At 39.7% G+C, this 24747-nt stretch overlaps 1 protein-coding gene across 1 annotated transcript in view; it reads right to left on the bottom strand.

Annotated features, from left to right (window-relative positions):
• ACSM4 (acyl-CoA synthetase medium chain family member 4) overlaps positions 1-14864 on the bottom strand; it is a 69578-nt gene extending 54714 nt beyond the window's left edge. The window contains exon 1 of the mRNA XM_069096530.1: positions 14612-14864. Coding sequence (XP_068952631.1) covers positions 14612-14864 — 253 coding nt within the window. The remainder of the gene's footprint in view (positions 1-14611) is intronic.
• Between the last annotated feature and the right edge of the window lie 9883 nt (positions 14865-24747).

Below are 24747 nucleotides of genomic sequence, written 5' to 3'. Positions count from 1 at the left end.
TATCATTTTCTCCATCTATTATATTAGCCAACAGATTCAGTATGCTTTGTGGTTCTTTCCACCCTTTGAAGGATGAAATTATTACGATAGGTTAAAAAAATATTAGATGTTCTATTTTTGGGGAAGAGAGAGAGAGACAGAGAGAGAGAGAGAGAGACAGAGAGAGAGAGAGAGAGAGAGAGAGAGAGAGAGAGAGAGAGAGAGAGAGAGAGAGAGAGAGAGAGAGAGAGAAAGAGAGAGAGAGAGAGAGAGAGAGAGAGAGAGAGAGAGAGAGAGAGAGAGAGAGAGAGACAGAGAGAGACAGAGAGAGAGACAGAGAGAGAGAGAAGAGGGAGGAGGGAGAGAGAGAGAGAAGAGGGAGGAGGGAGAGAGACAGAGACAGAGACAGAAAGACAATGTCTCAGAAGATGCCCAGATCATTGAAGTAGCCTCAGAGCCAGGAAGACTGCCTTTGAACTATATATATACTGACTTTGTGACACTGGGCAAATCACTTAACATGTCAGTGATATGAGCACTTATTTTTAAAAATTTTTTTCAAAACTTTTTTTTTATTTTTATTTTTCAATTTATTTCCACAAAGATTTTGAATTACAAATTTTCTCCCCATCTTTTCCCTACCCCCACCCCAAGATAGGGAGCCTACTGAATACTGTTCCCACAATTTGTTCTCTCTTATATGCTCCCACACTCCCCCTCTATCTTTCTACTAGGGCAAGATGGATTTCTATATCCCAGTTCCTGTATATCTTATTTCCCAGTTGCTTGTAAAAAAAAAAAACCAATTTTTTTAAACATGTGTTTTTAAAACTTTGATTTCCAGATTCTTTCCCTTCTTCCCTCCTCACCCACTCCCACTGGGAAGATAAGCAATTCAATATAGGTTGTACATGTGTAGTTACACAAAACATTTCCATAGTAGTTATATTGTGAGATACTATATTTCCCTCCATCCTATTCTGTCCCTCACTTATTCTATTTTATACTTTGACCCTGTCCCTTTTCAAAAGTGTGTGCTTCTAACTACCCTCTCCCCCAATCTGCCCCCCCTTCTATCATCCTCCCTCTTATCCCCTTCCCCCCTACTTTCCTGTAGGATAAGATACCCAAATGAGTGTGTATGTTGTTCCCTCCTTAAGCCAAAATCAATGAGAGTAAGGTTGACCCATTCCCTTTCCCCTTCCTGTTCTTCCCCTCCATTGTAATAGTTTTCTGTTGTCTCTTTTATATGAGATAATTTACCCTATTCTTCTCCTTATTACATTATATTCCTCTCTCTCCTCTTCATTTTATTTTTTAGATATCATCCCTTCTTATTCAACTGATCCTGTGCCTTCTGTCTATGGATACATGTACACACATATGCACACACTCACATATGCATTTATACACACATACACCCTCCTATACATACATATATGTATGTATACATATATATTCCCTTCAACTATCCTCATACTGAGTAAAGTCTCATGAGTTGAAATTATCATTTTTCTTTCTTTTTCTTTTTGGTTTTTTTTTTTGGAAAGGGGAAGGCAGGGCAACTGGGGTTAAGTGACTTGCCCAAGGACACATGGCTAGTTTTGCATTAAGTGTGTGAGGCTGGACTTGAACTCAGGTCCTCCTGACTCCAGGGCCAGTGCTCTATTCACTGCACCACCTACCCACCCCAATTATCGTTTTTCCATGTAAGAATGTAAATAGTTCAACTTTAATAAGTTCCTTATGATTTCTTTTTCCTGTTTACCTTCTCATGCTTCTCTTTCTTCTTGTATTTGAAAATCAAATTTTCTGTTCAGCTCTGGTTTTTTCATCAAGAATGCTTGAAAGTTCTCTATTTCACTGAATGACCATATTTTCCCCTGAAGCATTATACTCAGTTTTGCTGGGTAGGTGATTCTTTGTTTTAATCCTAGCTCCTTTGACCTCTGGAATATCATATTCCAAGCCCTGCGATCCCTTAGTGTAGAAGCTGCCAGATTTTGTGTTATCCTGATTGTGCTTCCACAACACTCAAATTGTTTCTTCCTGACAGCTTGTAATATTTTCTCCTTGACCTGGGAACTCTGGAATTGGCTATGATATTCCTAGGAGGTTTTTTGTGGGGGATCTTTTTCAAGAGGTGATCACTGAATTCTTTCAATTTCTATTTTGCCCTCTGGTTCTAGAATATCAGGGCAGTTTTCCTTGAGAATTTCTTGAAGGATGATTTCTAGGTCCTTTTTTTGATCATGGCTTTCAGGTAGTCCAATAATTTTTAAATTATCTCTATTGGATCAATTTATTTCGCATTGCATTCTATTTTTTTCATTTGTTTGGATCTGTTTCATAGTATCTTGATTTCTCATAACTTCCATTTGTTCCAATCTAATTTTGAAGGAATTATTCTCTTCAGTGAGTTTTTGAAATTCCTTTTCCATCTGGGCAATTTGTTTTTTTAAGGCATTCCTCTCCTCATTAGCTTTTTGGGCCTCTTTTGCTATTTGAGTTAGTCAATTTTTTAAGGTGTTATTTTTTTCAATATTTTTTGGGGTCTTCTTTAGCACATTTTTCATGATTTTCTTACATTATTCTCATTTTTCTTCCCAGTTTTTCCTCCACTTCTCTTACTTGATTTTCAAAATCCTTCTTGAGCTCCTCCATGGTCTATAACCAATTCATATTTTTCTTGGAAGCTTTTGATGCAGGAGTTTTGACTTCATTGACTTCTTCTGGTTCAATGTTTTGATCCTTTTTGTCCTCAAAAAAAGATTCTATGGTCTGATTGTACTTCCTCTGCTTGCTTATCTTGCCAGTAAATTACTTGACTTTTGAGCTCTTTGCCACGGTAGAACTCTGCTTCCAGAGTGGAGAGAGCTATGTCCCAAACTGCTGGGGTTTTTGCAAATGTTGTCAGAACTATGAGAGGATGCCCTCTCTACAGACACCCCAAGCTTTGGCACACTGGCCACACATCCCAGGACTACCACCCAAGACTGTGATCCAGATCCAAGCAGGTCAAAGCAAGAGCAATTACCCTATGAATGGTTGTTTGGTCCCCCTATGATCTGCAGGCCAGGAGCTCCTGAGGCAGTCATGTAGAGCAGCTGTAGCCACCCCTTGCCCTGGGGGCAGGGGCCAGACTGCACTCTTCTGTCACCAGTTTCCAACAGCGTTCTCTACTGACCTTTTACTTTCTCTTTGGTGTTTATGAGTTGAGAAGTCTGGAAACCACCACAGCTTCCAGTGATTCACTCTCCTGAAGTCTGCTCTGGCTGGTCTGTGCCGCTGGTCAGTGCCACCCCTGGGCCTGTGTGGCTCATGCGGGTTTGTACTCAGCTTCCAGCGTGGTGCGATAGACCCCTCCTCTCGGCCTTCCAGGCTGCCTTCATTGGGAGATGTTACTCTCTGTCACTTTGAGAGTTCTGTAGCTCTAAAATTTGTTTAGAGTCATGTTTTACAGGTATTGGAGTTGGTTAGAGTGGGAGCTCAGCAAGCTGCTACTTTTACTCCACCATCTTGGTGCCATCTGTAACAATATGCTATGAGCATATGAGAGCAGGGTTGTTTGACTTTTGTCTTTGTATCTCTGGTGATTAGGTACTTAATAACTCCTTGTTGATTGACTTGATCTCCTCTGGGTGCCTCAATGGCTATTATCTCAATGGCAGTAAAGAAAGTTCATTTCCATCTACTCAATAATAGTGGAAACTTTCTGAAGTTCAGGGGTGGGGGTGGATATAAAGAGAAGACGTATGAGACTTGGCAACTGATTTAATATGGGGGTAAGGGCCAGAGAAGATGACTCCAAAGTTTGGAACATGGGTGACTACTAGAAGGATAGTGATGCCCCCAAAGAAATAGGGATCTTTGGAGGAGGGGAAGGTACAAGGGGAGAAGATAGTGAATACTATTTTAAATATGGTGAACTTGTAATGATGACAACATATCCCAATGGAAATATGTAGCAGGTAGTTAATGCAGGACTGAAATTCAGGAGAGAGAAATTCAGAGCAGGAAATCATGTCCATCATTTGTATGGAGATGCTAATTGAACTCTTGGGAGCAATTGAGATCACCCAGAGACATTTTAAAGGCAGCTGGATAGGATTCTTGGTGCTGTTGTCCAGTGTAAAATTAACTGGTCTATAAAAATCAGAACCCCTTACTTTGTTACCTACTGTCCAACTTAAGTAACCCAGGATAGGAAGCACATAACCTTAACTGTGAGTTGGCAAGGTACTTGTTTAAAAGATTATAAGAGATAGAGCTGGAAAGGACCTTGGAGATCATCAGTCTAACTGCCTCATTTCACAAGCAAAGAAATAGACCCAAAGAGATGAAATGAGGTCACAGAGGCTATGAGTGACAGTTGTTGAGTCATTTTTCAGTTTTGACTGACTCTTTGTGACCCCATTTAGGGTCTTCTTGACAAAGATACAGGAGTGGTTGCCATTTCATTCTCCAACTCATTTTACAGGTGAGGAAACTGAGGCAAATAGGGTAGAGTGACTTGCCCAGGGTCACACAACAATTAAGTATCTGAAGTCAGATTTGAATTTAGGAAGATGAGTCTTCCTGGCTTCAGACCTGACACTATTTACTGCCTACCTGCCCTATGAGTGATAGTGCCAGGATTCAAATCTAGACCCTTTGACTCCAAAGCCAGTGTTTTCCTCACTCTACCACAAAATCATCCTCTTTTATCACCAGTCACTAATTAGGTAGAGGTTGGAGGGAAAGAGAAATGCACAATCCAGATGCAAAGGTGAAAACAACCCACTCAGTTTCTCCATTCAGTAGGTGAGTTGACAGGATCATTGTGGTTGTTATTGAAAACCCCACAGGTGCGGTGAAGGGAGAATGAACCTTTGTTTCCCATCAATGGAAACTGAACACTAGTATTTAAGAGTTTAAACCAATAGAGCAGTCTATGTTTTGGGGCCTCCCAAATGTAGTGTGGGTTACAACATTGATTGAACTTTATTAGTGTCCCATGCACTATTTTGAACACTGAGATGCTGGTTCTTGGTCCAGTATACTACCCTTTCTTATTTACTTGGCAAGCATCCCATTGAAATTCTTTAGAACCTGGGGCTTTTCCCTTTACCCACTGAGGAATAGTGTGGGAAGGAAGGTCTTGAAGTCAATCTCACTGTATGCAAAACCTTCTTTTGGTGTCCCCAATTTTGCCCTTTGCCTTTCCTTGCTCCTAAACTTATTCCTTATTCCCACAAAAGACAATGAGTGTCTGACCTGGAGTTATCCCAGTATAGAGGAAAGAATGTTAGACTTGAAATCAGCAGAGACCTCTGTTCAAAGCCTGCCTTGGGCACTTATTAGTTGTGTTATAGTGGTCAGGAGCAGATCACTTAACCATTCTAAGCCTGTTTCCCCTTCTGTAAAATTGGGATAAAACCTGTAGTATCACCTTGTTGGGTTATTGTGAGAATCTAATGAAAATATATGCTAACTTTTATAAACTCCAAAATATTATATATATATATATATGTATATAGATAGATGAACACATACATACACACATAGAACACATGTATGTATTTATATATCACTATATGTAGGTATATATAGGTTTTTTTTTTATATATTTTTAAATGTTAGCTATTATTATTATTATTATTCATGAGCTTCAAGCCATACTACCTCTATAATCTCTACTTTATCCTCAAGGGAAATTTGGATTCCATCCCTAGAACCACATTGGGATAAATGATCTTTTACCTTTTCTTGCCCAGAACCAGGCCTCCACTTCACTTTTTGGCCATCACATCCAAAGCCTCCTGCTGTATTGCTCTCCCTCTCTCTTCCACTTCTAGTTCCTTCTTATGAACATAAGCTCCTTGAGGACAGGAAGTATCTTGATTTTCTCTGTGTCCTTAATGCTTAGCACAGTGCCTGGCACACATAGTACCTAATAAATGTTTTCTCTCTGTGTCTCTGTCTCTCTTGTCTCTGATATAAAGAAAGGGAATGAAGTATTAAAATCATAGTTCTTTCCCATATTCTGTAAAGATTGTTGTGCTTTCAAAATGACTAATATAGAAATGTTTTATATGATTACACATATATAACCTATATCAGATTACTTACCGCCTCAGGGAGGGAAGAGGAGAGAGAGGGATACACTTTGAAAGTGAAAACTTTAAACCCCCTCCCCCCAATAATAAATGTTGAAAATTCTTTGCTCATATAATTGGGGGAAAATAAAATATTATTTTAAAAAAGAAATCACATTTAATAGAAAAATGATTGTTGTGTTGTGGGAACCTTGGAGACAGTCCTGGCAAGCCCTTTGCTTGGATTCTGTCCTTTACCCATGGAGCCATAGTGAGTTCCTTCAGACTACAAGGTTAAAGAAGAACTTGAAAATGGCAAGATAAGGGAAAACACACTCATAAAAAAACAATACACAGTAGTAGAATCCATGAAGTGTCTGATAATTCAGGGAAACGACAGCTTATTTGGGCCTAACCTTTTTTGTGATTGACTGTCTCTGCTCTATATACTCCATTTACTCTGGCCTTCCTCCTCCATTTTCCAATGATACAGGGGGGTTAGTATATGCCCAGATCACAAGAGGTAGCATTTCTCCACATAGAGAACTGGGGAGCCTAGTTCTGAGAGAATTATGGTGATGTGAAAAATCAGTAATTTAATGAGTGTTTATTAAGTGCCAAATGTGCCAGGCATTGTACTCAGTACTAGAGATACAAAGAAAGGCAGGAACAATCCCTGTTCTCAAGCAATTTCAAATGGGAGGGATGTGCCTTCCAGAGATCGACTGTGAAGCAAGGTTAGACAATAGTACTGGTTCTGACTGTCTAAACGTGTTGAAGAGGAGGTGTTTGATTGTTTGCAGAGGTATTCTAAAAGGCTTGTGAGCTTCAGTTCTTGACCCTGGTGCTCTAGGCACAGTTAGGTGGTACAGGGGATAGAGTGCTAGGTCTGGGATCAGGAAGACCTGAGTTAAAATCTGACCTCAGACACATACTACGTGGGCAAGTGACTAAACCTCTGTTTGCCCAAGTTTCTTCAACTGTGAAACAGGGATAATAATATCACCTACCTCCCAGAGTTGTTGAGAATCTAATGAAATAATATATGTAAGTACTTACCATTGTGACTGGCACATAGTAGGTGCCCCATAAATATTTGTTTCCTTCCTTATTCTTTTCTTGGCTCTATTGCTTTTGGGAAGGCTCAGCAACTGGTGAAGCAAGGGAGACCTATGACTTTGTGAATTCAATAAGTCTATGAGGGGTGGTGAATGGGAGGGGAGGGCTCCTCAACATCCTGTTGTTTCAGAGTTCAGATTTGTGGTCAGGGCAGCATTGATGCCTTGAGAAATAAGAAGTTACCTATGGGAGTGACCTTAAGGACCCCAGCTGGGCTGTAACTGAGATAAATACTCCTGGCAAGGATCGTGCTACCTCTGGATGTGAACTATGTAGGAATTGAACTAAGTTGAACCCGTTCTACTCACAGAATAACGTGGGATAACTGATAGTATGCCTCTTGGGGAAGGAGGGCATGCTTGCATTTTATTCTTGCTATCTGTGAAATAAATATCCTTTTGTGAAAGTCAGACAATGTTAAGTGACTAAATGGAACCAGGATGCCAGTGACTGGCCTCCTACCATGTTAAGGGAACATAGTACAAGCTCAATTTGACAACAAAGAAAAGAGATACTAAAAAACCTTTAGGGTATCCGGGAACCTCGAAGAGTGATGTAACTTGCTAGGTCTTGAGAGAGTAAGTGAATGTAAATGCTGTACCAGTATCTTCTGTGCCTAGGACTTTCAACGCTGATAACTGTAATGGCAGGCAAAATAGGAATTTTTGCTATTTTTCTGGATTGAGTTTTAGCTAATCAAGTGCCTTTGAGCCTTGCCTTTGATTGTATCAAGAGTCTTTGATTGGAAACTGTATACATTGTATTGCCCTTAATAGACCTAAGGGAGTTTGAAGATATTCCCTGCCCTTAATAGGCTTAAGGAAATTTGAAGATCTTTCCTGCCCCTTACTAGGCCAAATGTAATCACACAGAAGCCCACGCTGGGAGGATTTTGCAAAAGGGGTAGAACAGGAAGGAGCAGATAAGAGCATGAGCCGAGCTGGCAACAGGCAGAACTGAGAGAGAGAATGTTTGTGATATTGGCGCTCAATCTGTTGATCTGTGTTAATTTCTCAGACAGAAACCCTGTCTGTTGATCTGTATTGATTTCTCAGACAGCAAGTGAATTGAGATGATAGCACTGGTAATATGTGTAAATATTGTTGTGGCCTGTTAAGTTTTGTTTTCCTAGAAATAGAAACTGTGAAGAACTTGGAGTGTAGCAGTCCCTGTGAGCTGAGGTATGGAACAGGAGTGGAGAACTGCCTATATGTGAATCCAGGCAAGAGTTGGGAGTGGTCAGCCATGGAAGAGGAGCCATGGTGTTTGGAAGTCATCCTAGAGTCAAGATGAAATAGGACTTTACTTGGGATACTCTGTATTGACAAATGAGATTTGTAGCTTGCTAGGGGTGGATGGTTTTTGTATTTTCTGGTATCCCTAAAGGATGACTGGCTTAAGGATGATTGGAAGCTAGTCTCTAGTCAAGATGAAAGAAGACTTTAATTGGATATTCTGTATTGACTGAGGAGATTATAACTTATTGTGACCTAGGGGTGGATGATGTTTGTATTTTCTGCTACCCCTCGAAGAAGCTCTGGCAGCTTGATTAATTAAAGCAATGAGAACGTGTGCTGATCTAGGTAAACCGGAGATTGGATCTCAAGATCCTATTGCCTTTTCTGTTGTGTGTTTCTTTCTCTGACCAAGGCTGACAGAATGGTGATTGTGAGATGGATGCCTAGCCTTGGTGGCAAAATGAGGGGCCATGAGACCTGGGGTCTGGGTGTCTATTGTCTAGCAGGTATCTAAAATAAAGGTATCTATGTGTATTTGGATGATGAGCTTGAGCAATACCCTGATTTGCCAGAAGATATGAACCTTGGGTGAGTTGTATGGACAATATGGATCAGTTGCTATCATTGTTTCAGTTGTGTTCAGCTCTTCATGACCCCATTTGGGGATCTCTTGGCAAAGATACTGGAGTGGTTTGCTATTTCCTTCTTCAACTCATTTTACAGATGAGGAAACAGAGACAAACAGGCTTAAGTGACTTGCCAGGATCACACAGCTAGTAAGTGTCTGAGACCAGATTTGAATCAGGAAGAGACCAGATTTGAATCAGGAAGAGACCAGATTTGAATCAGGAAGAGGAGTCTTCCTGATGTCAGGCTTGGACCAGAGGTAAAGGTAAAAATGCCTGTTCAGCACTCTCACAGTATCTCATGTTTTAATACTTTAAATGTCAACCTTCTAGGAGTATATAATAGGAGTTATAGATTGCTGTTTCTTGTTTAAGTATTTCAGTGTGCACAGATGAGTTCTTTTTTTTTTTTAGCATGTCTTTTGTAGTGGACTAGCACTCCCATTCTAGACATGAGCCATTCCTAAGCTTTGCTTTAGAGATCTCTCCTAGTACTGCTCTGAGGTGGGAGCAGAATGAGCCAGAAGATGTCAGAAAAGACTTATCCTCCCTCTTTGGAGGTTGTTCTCCCTCCGGGAATGAACCTGGTTCAGAGCTAAGGCCCTTTAGTGGGGTTACTCTGTGCTTGTCCAGGATGTAAACCCAAGATATCTCATTTTCATTAGCTTGCTATCAAGACAAGGTAAAAAATGCTTTATTATAGCATTTACTTTGTGTCTGATACTGTGCTAAACCTCGAGAATATAAATACAAGCAAAAAGAAAGATAACCCCTGTCCTCAAGGAGTTTGTAGTCTAATAGGGGAAGACAGAACACAAAAGGACCTGAAAAGTGTGTGTGAAGGGGTAGGGGTGGGGAGATTCTGTTGTGGTGGAGTAAAGTTTTTGAAATTCAGAAATTCAGGGGCAGAACTAGGAGGGTAATGAAAATTTGCTGGTCTGGGCCCCTACACAAAACAGCATTCAAACTCTGCTTCAGAGAGTGTAACTCTGATGGACTGGCCACACTGTTCAAGTGCAAAATGTACTCTTTCCAAGAAGACTATTTTTATGGAGAACTCACACAGGGCAAGAGTTCACATGGTGATCAGAAGAAGCAATACAAGGACACTCTCAAGGTCTCTCTTAAGAACTTTGGAATTGATTATGTGACATGGAAGACATTGGCACAGGACTGCTCAGCATGGCTTGCCCACACCAGAGAATGTGCTGTACTCTATGAGCAAATCAGAATTAAGACAGCTCAGAGGAAACACAAGATATGCAAATTTGGATATCCACCACAAATGTTCACAGGAATTGTTTGCCAACCTGTGGTAGAGCCTTCAGAGCTCATACCGTGTTTCCCCGATAATAAGACCTATCCTGAAAATAAGCCCTCCCCTTACTGTGTAAGATTCCTCTAAAATAAGCCCTCCCCCGAAAATAAGCCCTATGGAGATTGCTACTGTAGTGAAGGTGATCCCCTGCGCTACATGCTACATTACGGTACCCTCTGTATGCACCGCGCCCCCCGCCCCGTGAAATGCACACCGCGCTCCGAGATGCATCCAATCAGAGCTGCAGCAGTGAGCGCGTCATCCTGTTCTTCCCCAGTGATTTGCTTATTGAATAAAGGTACATTTTTTTGTTCACATTTACCTGTTTATTAAAATTGCTGTCAATGTTCATTAAAATAAGCCCTCCCCTGAAAATAAGCCCTCTGGTGTTTTTCTGTCCAAAAAATTTAATAAGACAGTGTCTTATTATCGGGGAAACACGGTATTAGTCTGATCAGCCACGGTCAGACACATTGAAACTTGACTCTAGCATAGTGATGTCATTTTTATCCTCTTTGAGAATGAAGTACACCAACCAACCAACCAACCAACAACCAGATTCCCTCAGCAAAACTGATTTGCTTCACTGGTCTTGTACACTCCATATTTCCTTGTACAGAACCTTGGTATCAAAAGCCTTCCTACATCTACATTAAGACACTGACCTGTTGCTTTCTAGATGTTCTGAGCTGGGCCTGACTCAGGCCACTGCCCTTATAGTTTATGTTTGATATTGGAACAAAATCAGACTCTCTTAGGTTCTTCAACAATTAACAAAAGGAGATTTAGGAAGCCAAGAAAGGGGAAAGATATTTGACAAGGATATGCAGTAAGGACACCTGGAGTCAGTCAGCTGAGAGAAGTTCGGTTGCCTGCATTATCCATTGTGGTCCAGCAGCCATGTGTCAGAGAGCAACCGCAGCTTCCTCCATGCTTTATACTTAGGCAACCAGGATGTGATATCAATAGACTTCAATTTCCTGAGTCAAACAAGTCTTCAGGTAGTTTCAGTACCTGTTAAGGAAACATTAGACTAATTCGCATGAGGTAGAGGTTAGGATATTATTCTGCCATACTAGCCAACACAAATATACCGATCCCTGCTTTCAATGCCTCCACTCACTGGGAGAGGGAGGGTAGAGAAGGAGAAGGAGGAAGAGGAAAAGGAGAGAGGAGGAGAAGGAAGAGGAGAGGGAGAAGTCAATATGCAGAAGCTGAGCTAAAAGTATAAGTAAAGGTTCAGATTTATTAGAGTCTGTTTTCTTTTCCTTTGTGTTCCAGAAAGCTAAAGCAATTATCTTGATGATATCTCTTTGTGAGCTTAATCCCTTTAAGTGAACTGTTTATATAAAAGGTTTAACAGATCCTATGACCTCAGCTGTGATATTTAAGAATTAAGTGAAGAGCAAAGATTCAAACTAGGCATAAAAAATGAGGTGGGCTGGTCTTTGGGGATTAAATGACTGAAAGACTTTATAGAAGGGAACCTGACTTGAGGGTGGAACTTGTTTATAATGCATAATAACAATATAATTACAAAATTACATTGAAAAGACATTGATAGGAACATAATAGCAGCCCTTTTGTAGTGGCAAAGCTCTGGAACCCAAGGGGGTGCCCCTCATTTGGGAAATGACAGAACAAAGGATGGCATGTGAATATGATAGAATATTATTATACCATAAAAAATAATGAAAGGGACAGTTTCAGGGAATCCTGGGAAGATGTTCATGAACTGATTCATGTTTTCTCCCTCTTTAGATTGTGAAATCCTTGAGAAAAAGGTCTGTCTTTTATCTTTCTTTGTATCCCCAGGGCTTAGAACAATGCTTAGCACAAAGTAGGCACTTAACTGGCCAGGGACTGACTACTGACTGCAAAGTGAAATGAGCAAACTAGGTGAACAATTTATACAAGTGAGCAAATCAGGAAAACAACTTATATGTTGACTTCTTGTTGTTCAGTTGTTTCAGTTTTGTCTGTCTCTTTATAACCCCATTTGGGGTTTTCTTGGCAGAGATACTGGAGTGGTCTGCCATTTCCTTCTCCAGCTTATTTTACAGATGAGGAAACTGAGGCAAACAGGGTGAAGTGACTTGCCCAGGGTCACACAGCTAGTGTCTGAGGCCACATTTGAATTCAGGAAGATGACTACAACATTGCAATGAAAAAGACAAAGAACTCTGGTCAATGTAGTGAACATCCACAATGAAGCATGTTATGTACCTCTTGACAGAAACAATGGACTCTAGATGCAGAAAGAGACATATACTTTTGGACACTGACAATGTTGTTCCGTTGTGTCCAACTCTATGTTTTCTTGTCAAAGATACTGGCATGGTTTGCCATTTTGTTCTCCAGCGTATCCCCATTTTACAGATGAGAACCTGAAACAAATAGGGGTCAAATTGATGGGGTACAGGTTCTGGGAAGCCCTTGAACTCTCCTTGAATCTTCCCACTTGATGAGGCATTTTCCTGAGGCCATAAGCCTCTCATTATCCTAGGGCCAAATCTTTGTTACCCTTAAACTAGCCTAGCCCTCCATTGTCTGTCATCTCCAGGTAGCCTTCAGCTATTTCCCACCCTTAATCCCATTTCTGGAGTCTGATCTTGGTTCCATCAAGATCCTCCTTAGACTCCTCTTCAAGAACCTCCCCAGACACCTCTAGACCACAGATCCTTCCCACAGTCTTTCTGTATATGAGATCCATCTTGCCTCCATGAAGGTGCTGAGAATTCAATCTAGCTCAAACTCAGTCTGTGTCAGATTGTTCTGGCCAGCTTGTCAACACAAGCATCACAAATACTTAAGCTCCTTAAGAATCTACCATTATGGTGAATCTTTAATAAATCTTTAATAAACTTTGTTTTACTTTGACTGAGAGAAGGCTTGAGTTGAATTCATTTGGTAGGTCCCAGCATGCCCAGGGCCACACAGCTAGTAAGTATCTGAGGTCGCATTTGAACTCAGATCTTCGTGACTCTAGGCATGGAGCTCTATCCATTGTCCAGGTAGTCAGTAACAAAGATGAATTTGAACCCAGGTCCTCTGACTCCAAAACCAGTTCTTTTGCTATTGATTCCAAATCCAGTACTACATCCATTATGACATGCTTTCTTTCTAGAAATGATTGTCCAATGTTTCATCCTGTGACATATTTCTATTAGGGTGGATGATTGAGAACCAACTTTGTTACCCACCATCTTACTTTAAGCAGATGTATCAGAATTTTCTTCTCTTTAAAGCTATCCACCTGAATATTGTAAGGCAGACATGATTTCTCTAGAGAACCCAGTTTTACTTTCATTCTTTTGGATGCAACACAGAGCAATTCTGTTTAAACTGTGGGAGAAAGAAGGAAAGAAAAAGTGTCACACTTAAAATGTGCTTATTTTAGGAAGATAGAGGTAAACTTCATCTCTTGGCCAGCACAGGGAAAGAGGAAATTCCTAAGAGAAATATAATTTTAAATTACGGGAACAACTTCTCCAAGGCTCCCTGTTGTTTCTTTCACCCTACCTAACATGGGGAGCCTTCAGGAAGAACTGATATACTCCTTGCTTCATAATGCCACTTTCAGATCCTCCTTCTGCCATAGTCACTCAGCAAACACTCCTCCTTTAAAGTTCATTGTACCCTGGACTGATCCTTTTTACTGTCATTTGTAAATGACAAGGTCAGCTTCTGGTTCACAGCCTTTATCTCCACCCCCAATCCCTGCTCTCTTTGTACACCTTGGCTTCACAGTCCCTCAATTTACTCAACTCCAAGGACTCCTTTCTTTAGACTAGCTTAATCACACATAAAAGTGTCCACTCTTTAGACCCCACTCCACCACACCTCTACACTACACTAATAAATCTGACCCAGATGTCATCATTTCTAATTAGGGCTCTGCCTTCTGGACTTAGCTAGAGCCAATAGTAGTTTACACTCTCAAAAAAGAAATTTCTTGATCCATGCCAAAGATTATTTTTCTTTTTTCCTAATCAAAGTCATCAGCATTATTAAGTGTTTACTATATTCCAAGCATTGAGTTAACAGACAAAAATGAAATAATTCTTGCCCTCAGGTAGCTTATATACTATCAGGAGATTATATAAGTATTTACAATATATATGCATGTATATATACATATATTTATACACACAGCTGATTCACAGGATATGAACAGGCAGATTTCTTTTTTTTTCCAATTGAGAAATTTATTTAAACAGATCAAATAGAACAGGTGCCTCCTTCTCTCTATACTTAGAAGAAGGTATTGGGCTTTTTGGTAGTAAAGCATGGCTTGTGCTGTGACACAGAACTCTGTGGGGTAGAGGGAACTTGATTTTGGTGTTGTGAAACTTCTTGACTGTGGCTGGTGGCATTTGCTGGCAGGAATTTCTTCCACTTTCATGATCTGGATGGAGTAGGCCCGGGCACAGTGACGGACTCCTATATCTCGGTAGCACTGAGTGACGGCAGCAGCAGTGGTCAGGTCCCTGTACTCCCTGTACATGTTGTGGGTCCCACTCCTGGAATCATAACATAGCCAGATGCCAAAGTTTTTCACTCTAACAGGAGTCTTTTCAAAGACCTGTCTCCAGAAGACTTCTTCATCATTTTCATCTGGGAAGCAAAGTACCAGAATAAGGACTTTGCTACAACATGATTAGGAGCAAAGATCTGCATCCAATAAAGAGGTGGCACTAGACTCTTGGGAGTAGGCAGGCAGTGCCCAACTACCTTATACTCTCTCAGGGTGCCCGAGACCTTCATGGTGCTGCTGCCTTATTCCCCGCCAACCCACAAAAGGAACAGGTAGATTTCAAAGGAAGAAATTAAAGTTATCTACAATACAAAAATAAAATTATCTACAATACAAAAAAATGCTACAGATAATTAATAGCTAGAGAAATGCAAATTAAAGCAACTTTGAGATTTCACATTACACCTAGAAGACTGGCAAAGATGATAAAAGAGGAAAATGAGAAATGCTGGAGAGAATGTGGGAAATGTGGGAAACAGGCACATTACTACATTGTTAATAGAACTGTGAATTGATCTAGCTTCTCTGGAAAGCAATTTGGAACTTTGAGGAAACTGGAAAGAACTTTATGAACTAATGCAGAGAAGAGTGAGCAGAGCTAGAAGAGAATTGATAACAATGATAACATTATAAAGAAAAACAATTTTGATAGACTTTAGAACTCTGATCAACACAATAATAAATCATAAGTTCAGAAGAATAAAGATGTAACATGCAGCTCATCTCTTGACAGAGAGAGATGATGAATTTAAATTGCAGAAAGACAGATACATTTTCAGGTGAGACTAATGTGGGAATTTGTGTAATCAGAGGGATAGATAAATAAAACTTGCTACTTAAAAATTAGAATAATGAACTAAAAAATACCAGCACGGGGAATTTCTTCTTTCTAGGAGGACGAAGCTATGTCTCCAATGCACTGCCAGATAGATTATATGGCTTAAGTTGACTGAAACAGACATGGTCTGATATGAGTTGGGACCACTCATTCCAGTTCAAAGTCATCTTTAATACCATCTTCTTTAAAACTTAGAAGCACAACTTGTTCAGCACTTTTGGTCATGTATGTATGATACATGTATCTTCCAAATGTATGAGAAAGAACATTGAGTCTCCTGAACTCTAATATCTCAGAATCTTTGGTGTAATGAAAGAGGGAAGGGTGGTAGAAAGAATGTTAGATTTAGCCTTGGGGAACCGTGTTGGAATCTCAGCTTCAGTACTTATTGGCTGAATGATCATGGGCAAAATCTTTGACCTCTGACTTAGTTCTCATCTGGGAATAAATGGGAATAATATATTACATACTGAGGTAAAATCATCATGGGGAGTACACTTTGTAAAACTTCAAAGTACTAGGTAAACGTGTTATCATTATTTATTTATTTTTTTCTAGTTGAAAACACTCTCTGGGTACTATGGAATTTGTACACTTTTCCACTACTCTTTCAGGGCAGTGAGATAATCCAATCAAACCAAATTCATAGCTTCACCAAGACCCATGTGTCCTCCTCTTCCATTTCCAGGGATGAAATTAGCAGTCCTAAAAAGCAGAGACCTAACAACATGATTTCCCCTTCCAGAGCACAAGGGACTCTGACAGCATTCATATCAAATGCTTAGAGCTTTTTCAATGCCATGTCACTCTGTTATTTAATAAATTCCAATGGGTCCCTTTTCAGGATCAAATATAAACTTCCTCTGCTTAGCATTAAAAAAGCAAACAGGATTAAGCAACTTGTCCAGGATGACTCCACAGCTCTATCCACTGCACCACCTAACTGCCATATAAAACACTTCATAGAATCTAATCAAATGGAATTCATAAGTGATGAATGTAAATTTATATATTTTAGATTAAAAAAGTCATTCTTGCAGTGGTGATTCCCAAACCTCTAAGTGCAGGACAAGGGTCTGTCTAAGCTGGATGAGAGACAAGCACAGGGCCTGTGGCAGCTACTCCTGGGGCTATCAGCCTACAGATTGAATATCTGAAAGTCACCTACTTGAACTTCTAGGAGCCAAGATGGCAGAGTAAACTGTAGGTGCTCTTATCCCCCACCTTGACTTTGAAAAACCCAGAGAATATTGCCCCAGGAAAAATCCTGAAATAGTGGGAGGCTAGGGAGATGGACAGGAAGGGTTCCTCTTGCTTTGGCTGAAGGGGACCAGTGCAGCACAGGAGGCATACCAGAAAGCCCCACTTGAGCACACCAGTTAGAGATTCTGAGCCCCAGGGAGGTGGAGCTAGCAAGCACTAACACCAGGACCCCGGTGGGCCTTACATAGCCAGGGTAATTGGCATATACCACTATGACTCTGTCTACTGGTGACTGAACCTGCCTGAGCTCTAGCCCAGGGTTGGGGAGGTGGAGATCTAAAGTGGCCAGACGACCCCTCCCCCATGCCTCATGCTGTGAACTTCAGGGAAACACAGAAAGACCTGCCTTTGGCTGTGGCCTTGGCACACACTAACCAGCTCCAGCTCAGCACCAGGTGAGCTACAGCATTATATAGCCTCTAACTGACAGAACCAGAGACCACAGCACACAAAGCCAGTAATCAGGTCCCTAGCTCCCAGGGGTCAGAGTCCCCTGTGCCCCAGAAGGAGAGATCCACTTGAAAAGCCAGGAAATAGGCAATCACAAGGGGCAAAAAGCAAATTGGAAAAAAACAAAGACCAGAGAATTCTACTATGGAGACCTGGAAGAACAAAATATGCATTCAGAAAAGGACAGCATTGACACTATACCCACATCTGGAACCTCAAAAGGGAATATGAACTTATCTCAAGCCCAAAAAGCCTTCTTGAAAGAGCTCAAGAAGGATTTTAAAAGTCAAATTAGAGAAGTAGAAGAAAAACTAACCAATTATTTTAAAAATACAATTGGCAAAATGGAAAATAATTTCACTGAAGGGAACAACTCCTTAAAAAGTACAATTGGTCAAATGAAAAAGGAGGTACAAAACCTAACTGGAGAAAATAAATCCTTAAAAGCAAAAATTGGACAAATGGAAAAACAGGTACAAAAACTAACAGAGGGAAACAATTTGTTAAAAATTAGAATTAGACAAGTTGAAGCTAATGACTCTATGAGGCATCAAGAATCAGCCAAACAAAATCTAAAGAATGAAAAAATAGAAGAAAATGTAAAATATCTCATTGGAAAAACAACTCACCTGGAAAATAAATACAAGAGAGATAATCTAAGAATTATTGGTCTACTGGAAAGCCATGATGAAAATAAAGAGCCTGGACAGAATCTTCCATGAAATCATCAAGGAAAACTACCATGATGTCCTAGAACCAGAAGGTAAAATAGTCATTGAAATAACACACCAATGACCTCCTGAAAGAGATCCCAAATTAAAAATGCCAAGGAACATTGTAGCCAAATTGCAGAATTATCAGGTCAAAGAGAAAATACTGTAAGCAGCCAGAAAGAAACAATTCAAATATGGCAGAACTACAGTAAGGATCACACTGGACCTTGTAGCTTCTACAGTAAAAAGATTGGAGGGATTGGAATATGATATATTGTAATGCAAAGGAGCTGAGTCTATAATCAAGAATCAACTACCCAGCAAAACTGAGCATAATTTTTCAGGCAAGGAGATGGATATTCAGTGAAATAAGGGACTTCCGGACCTTCCTGATGAAAAGGTCAGAGCTCAATGGAAAATTTGATCTTCAAATACAAGACTCAACACAGACAATAAAAGGTAAACAGGAGGAAAAGCCCACTGGAAAATACCTTGTTATTCAATAAGATCAAACTGTTTACATTCCTATATGGGAAGATGATACCTGTTAATCTTGAGAAGTGTATATTTATTATGACGTTTAAAATGGATATACATAGATAGAAGGTGTGGGTATAAATTAACAGATGTGATGATAAAAAACCTAATTAAGGCGTGCAAAGGGATTGTAATGGGAGAAGAGGAAAGGAGGAAGAGGTAGAAAAAAGTAAATTACATCACATGAAGAAGCACAAAAACATAGTAGAGGGAAAGAAGGAAGGGAGATGAGTATTGTATGAGCTTTACTCTCATTGGTTTTTGGTTCAGGGAGGGAATAACTTTTAAGTATAGGAATCTAACTTGAAGAGACACAAGAACTTATTATAGTAGAGGGAAAGGAGCATAGTTTGAGATTTATTCTCATCTGATTTGGTTCAAGGTGGGAATAGCATATTCTGTCAAGTATAGAAATCTAACTTGTCCTACAGGCAGTAGGATGGGAAAGGGAAAGAAAAGGGATGGTTAGAAGGGAGGGAAGAAATAGTAAGGGGGGGCAGCCAGGTAGCACAGTGAGTAAGAGCACCGGCTCCAGTATCAGGATGACCTGGGGATCGTATCTGGGCTCAAACACTTAGCACCCACCCAGAAACACCTGGCCGTGTAACCTTGAGCAAGTTACTTAACCCCAATTGCTTAGGGGTGGCCAGGTGGCTCAGCAAGTAAGAGCACCAGCTCCAGTGTCAGAATGACCTCGGGATCAAATCCAGGCTCAGATACTTAGCACCACACCCAGAAATAACTGGCCGTGTAACCTTGAGCAAGTAACTTGACCCCAATTGCTTTAAAAAAACTGTTCAAATAAAGATACAATCTTCTAAAAAAAAAAGAAGTAGTAAAGGAAAAGGGTAAGAAAAGGGAGAGGGGGTGCAACTAGATGGTGCAGTGAATAAAACACCAGCCCTCTCAGACACTTAAAACTTACTAGCAGTGTGACCTCGGGCAAGTCACTTAACCCCAATTGCTCTGCCTTCCCCCCTCCAAAAAGCAAAAAAAAGAAAGTTAAGAAAAATGAAGGGGGATTATGGGGGGGGGGAAGGATATTGAGGGAGGCAGTGGTCAATAGCAAAACTCTTTTGAGGAGGGGAAGGAAAAAGGGAGAAATAAAAGCATAAATGGGGGTGGGGAAATAGTATGGAGAGAAAGGCACAGATAGTAATCATAACTGTGAATGGGATGAATTCTTCCATAAAATGGAGGCAGATAGAAGAATGGATTAAAAACTATAATACCACAATATGTTGTTTACAAGAAACATTACTAACCATATATATGCACCAGGTGGTATACCATCCAGATTCTTAGAGGAGAAGTTAAGGAAGTTACAGGAAGAAATAGACAGCAAAACTATATTAGTGGGGGACCTCAACCTTCCACTGTCTGAACTTGATAAATCTAACCTCAAAATAAGCAAGAAAGAAGTTAATGAGGTGAATAGAATTTTAGAGAGGGTAGATATGATAGACTTCTGGAGAAAAATGAATGGGGATAAAAAGGAATATACCTTCTTCTCAGTGGTACATAGCACATAAACAAAAGTTGACAATGTACTAGGGCATAAAAACCTCACAATCCAGTGAAGAAAGGCAGACATATTAAATGCATCCTTTTCAGATGATGATGCAATAAAAATTATATTTATTAAAGGGCTATGGAAAGATAGACTAAAAATAATTGGTAACTAAATAATCTAATCCTAAAGAATGAGTGGGTCAAACAACAAATCATAGAAACAATCAAATAACTTTATTCAAGAGAATGACAATAATGAGACAACATACCAAAACCTATGGGATGCAGTGAAAGCAGTTCTTAGGTGAAGTTTTATATCTCTGAACACTTACATGAAACAAATGGAGAAAAAGGAGATCAATGAATTGGGTGTGCAACTGAAAAAGCTAGAAAAAGAGCAAACTGAAAATCCCCAATTAAATACCAAATTAGAAATACTAAAAACCAAAGGAGAGATTAATAAAATTGAAATTAAGAGAACTATAGAATTAATAAATAAAACTAAGAGCTGGTTTTATGAAAAAACCAATAAAACTGATAAACCACCAGCAAGTATTATATGTAATGGGAATAAGCTAGAAGCATTTCCAATAAGATTGGGGGTGAAACAAGGATGTCCACTGTCACCCTATCACCATTTTATTTTGGTACTATAAATGGTAGCTTTAGAAATAAGAGAAGAAAAAGAAATTGAAGGAATTAGAATAGGCAAAGAAGAGACCAAGTTATCACTCTTTGCAGATGATATGATGATATACTTAGAGAATCCTAGAGAATCAAGTAAAAAACCACTTGAAATAATACATAACTTTAACAAAGTTGCAGGATACAAAATAAAATCACATAAATCCTCAACACTCCTATATATTTCTAATGAAGTCCAACAGCAAGAAGTAGAAAGAGAAATTCCATTTAATGTTACTGTAGAAATTATAAAATATTTGGGAGTTTACAAAATAGACCCAGGAACTATAGGAACACAAATACAAAATACCTTTCACACAAATAAAGTCAGATCTGAATAATTGGAAAACATCAGTTGCTTGTGGTTAGGCCAAGCTAATATAATAAAAATGATAATTTTACCTAAATTAATTTACCTATTTAGTGCCATACCAATCAAACTACCAAAATTATTTTATAGAGCTAGAAAAAATAATAACAAAATTAATCTGGAAGAACAAGTGGTCCAGAATATCAAAGGAATTAATGAAAAGAAATGCTAGGGAAGTGTAATGTAATGCCAAGCAAAGGCAACTTCCCAAGGTTCAAAATACCAGCATAGGTGCTCTCCATTTTATTCAGTGAAAAATTAAGAACAGAGAAGATCAAAATATGGCATCATTCAAAATACAGCATTTACTAAGTGTGATTAAATAATCTCCAAGTACTACCTGATTTAATCAAGTACTACCCCACCCCAGAACATTACATTCATTTAATCAATCACAAAGTCCCTCTCCTAAATACTACTCCACCCCTAGGCTGTACATTCATTTAGTCCATCACAAAGCCCCTCTTCTCCAATGGAAATTAGTTTCCAATCATACCGTGTTTCCCCGATAATAAGACACTGTCTTATTAATTTTTTGGACAGAAAAACACCAGAGGGCTTATTTTCAGGGGAGGGCTTATTTTAATGAACATTGACAGCAATTTTAATAAACAGGTAAATGTGAACAAAAAAATGTACCTTTATTCAATAAGCAAATCACTGGGGAAGAACAGGATGACACGCTCACTGCTGCCGCTCTGATTGGATGCAGCTCGGAGCGCGGTGTGCGTTTCATGGGGGGGGCGGTGCATACAGAGGGTACCATAGCGCAGGGGATCACCTTCACTACAGTAGCAATCTCAATAGGGCTTATTTTCGGGGGAGGGCTTATTTTAGGGGAATCTTACACAGTAAGGGGAGGGCTTATTTTCGGGATAGGTCTTATTGTCGGGGAAACACGTAAGTAAAGTACATTCATTTGTTCAATCACAGAGCACAAAAAAGTCAAAAGTTCCCTACCCTTGGATTACAACTGAATAGGCCATCTATCCCAGAGTTACAACAAGCTTAAGGACAGCATTTAATACCCAAATAGAGGTCTTTTCTTCATTTTGACCCTAGGCAAGTTCTCAGCAATCTTTGTTCCTGGGGAGACAAAGCTTAGCAAGGCCACAAGATACATTGCCAGTGTCTTCATTAATTCATTCTCTGTCTGCAGAACAGTCCTAGGACCCCTGAAAACATAAGCAAAACCCCCTTCCAGGATTTCTGTAAACATACAACAAGAAAATCCTTCTTCAGGGCTTCTGAACTAACAGCCAGGTTCCAGGACCTCTGCAACAACAGCACTGTCCTTCACCAGTGGACAGAATTCACTCTCTGTCTGCAGAACAGTCTCAGGAGCTCTGAACCAACAGCAAGGTTCCAGAACCTCTGTAACAACAGCATTGTCCTTCACCAGTGAACAAATCTGGCAAAACAACATCAAAACAGACAAAGTACCAGCATAACAGCCATGTCTCCTCAGTCCTTGGCAGCTCTGGGTGGCAGCTCTCAAAAGTCCTGGGCAATTCAAACTGGCCCTCAGCAATCCTCTCAGTCTCTCTCTGCCTCCAAGATGCTGCTTCCAAAAGGTTCTTCTGCCTCTCTCTTTTCTTGTGTCTCTCTAAATTTAAGTCACTAGCTCCTCCCAGTTCAGCCCTCTCTTTTCATGTCAACAAGTCCATCCCACAAGTGGGATTCACAAGCTCTGGGTTTTAACACAATCAGTCCAAAAACCAAGCCAATACAGGGTTATCTTTAAATCCATTACTATTACATAAGTATATTGGAAAAAAAGGGCAAATAGAACCATTTGTCTGACTCATAGATTTTGTAAAGGGTAGTAATGAGAAATAAGGCTAGAAAGGTAGGGTGAGTCAGATGGTATAGGGCCTAGAAAGTCAGATTAAGGAGACTATAGTTCCTAATGAAAGTCCCAAATACAATTGGAAGCCTGTGAAAGTTTTTTTTAGGGAAATTATGTAATCTCAATGATTCATTAAGAAAATTATTTTTGGCAGTGGTATTAAATATAGATTAGAGACAGTTGAGAGGCCAGAGGCAGTAGGACCAGTTAAGGACTATTTTCACTAGTCTAGGTGGGTGCAGAAAGGCTTTGTCTTTGGTTAAAGGAGTTTCAGGCATAAGGAATGTGGTGGAAAAATATTTGTGGGGCAGGGAAGCTATTTTCTTGTTCCTGAATTGATACTATGCCTCACTGCTACCTGAAGATAAACCCTCTTTAACATTTTTGTAGAACTATGAGACTGGGTAAGAATGGACTGGTCTACCTTTTTCTCTTCATGTTCTTTTTCCTGACTCAGTAATTTCTTCTCCCACTCAGAGCCTAGAGTTCCTGGCCTCAGGGATGTAGGATGACTACTTCTGTTCTCTATTACTTCTAGGGTGAGCCTCTCTCCTCTATCTGTAGCTTGATTATTTTGCTATTGTTATCTATGAACAGGCCATCCATGGCCTCTTAGCTCAAAGGGACATCCTAAAGTACTCAACTATTATAGTTGTGCTTTCTATTTCTCCCTGTTATTTTATTAGCTTTTACTTTAAGTGCATAAATACAATGCCATTTGATGTAAATGTAGCTATTGATTTTATTTCATTATCTATGCTGTTTTTAAGCATAATGTAGTTTCCATGTGTTTCTCTTTTAACCATGTCTATTTTTGGTGTTCTCTTGTCTGAGATTATGATTATCAATGCAGCTTTTAAAAATTTAGTTGAGATATAATGAATTCTCCACTAATCACTTGTTTTATTTCTTTGTAAATCTTTGTTTCAAATGAATTTCTTTATTTTTTTTAAAGCAATTGGGGATAAGTAACTTGCTCAAGTTTACATGGCCAGTTATTTCTGGGTGTGGTCCTAAGTATCTGAGCCTGGATTCGATCCCCAGGTCATCCTGACACTGGGGCTGGTGCTCTTACTCACTGAGCCACCTGGCTGCCCCTCAAATGAATTTCTTATAAACAATATACTGATGGATTAATTTTGCTTTCTAATCTATTCTGCTACCCTCTTCTTTTTATGGGTGAATTCATCCCTTTCACATTCATGGTTATGGTTATTGTGTTTTTTTCTCCATCATATCTATCCCCTTACAATTTTCCCTTCTTTCCCCCATTTTCTTCTTTACAAAACAGAAGAAGGTGGGGAAAGGAAAAGTGAAATTGACCTTAGTAAATTATAATTGAAACAGTCTGATTATACTTCTTGCCCCTCTTCTCTTTACTCAAACCAGAATCTGATCACTGATTTTCATATTTTATTCCACTTCCTTTCCCCTTTCAACCCCCTGTTTATGATCTGCCTTCTGGGGTTGAAGTTTGTTTTGCTTGTGACTATTTCCTGCCCAACTCTACTCTCTTTCTCTTAAGCCCCTCTCTTCTCCTTGTCCCTACCTATTTCTCTATTGAATTTACTGTATTCTTGCACCAAGTTCTCTCTCCCTGTTTCTCTCTCTCTCTCTCTCTCTCTCTCTCTCTCTCT

Source organism: Petaurus breviceps, unplaced genomic scaffold, assembly GCF_028583685.1.
Source record: "Petaurus breviceps papuanus isolate PSGF00001 unplaced genomic scaffold, PetGlider_PUasm1.0 229, whole genome shotgun sequence".
NCBI lineage: Eukaryota > Metazoa > Chordata > Mammalia > Diprotodontia > Petauridae > Petaurus > Petaurus breviceps.
Note: the sequence above shows the minus strand (reverse complement) of the source record. Positions and strands in the feature narration are given on the sequence as shown.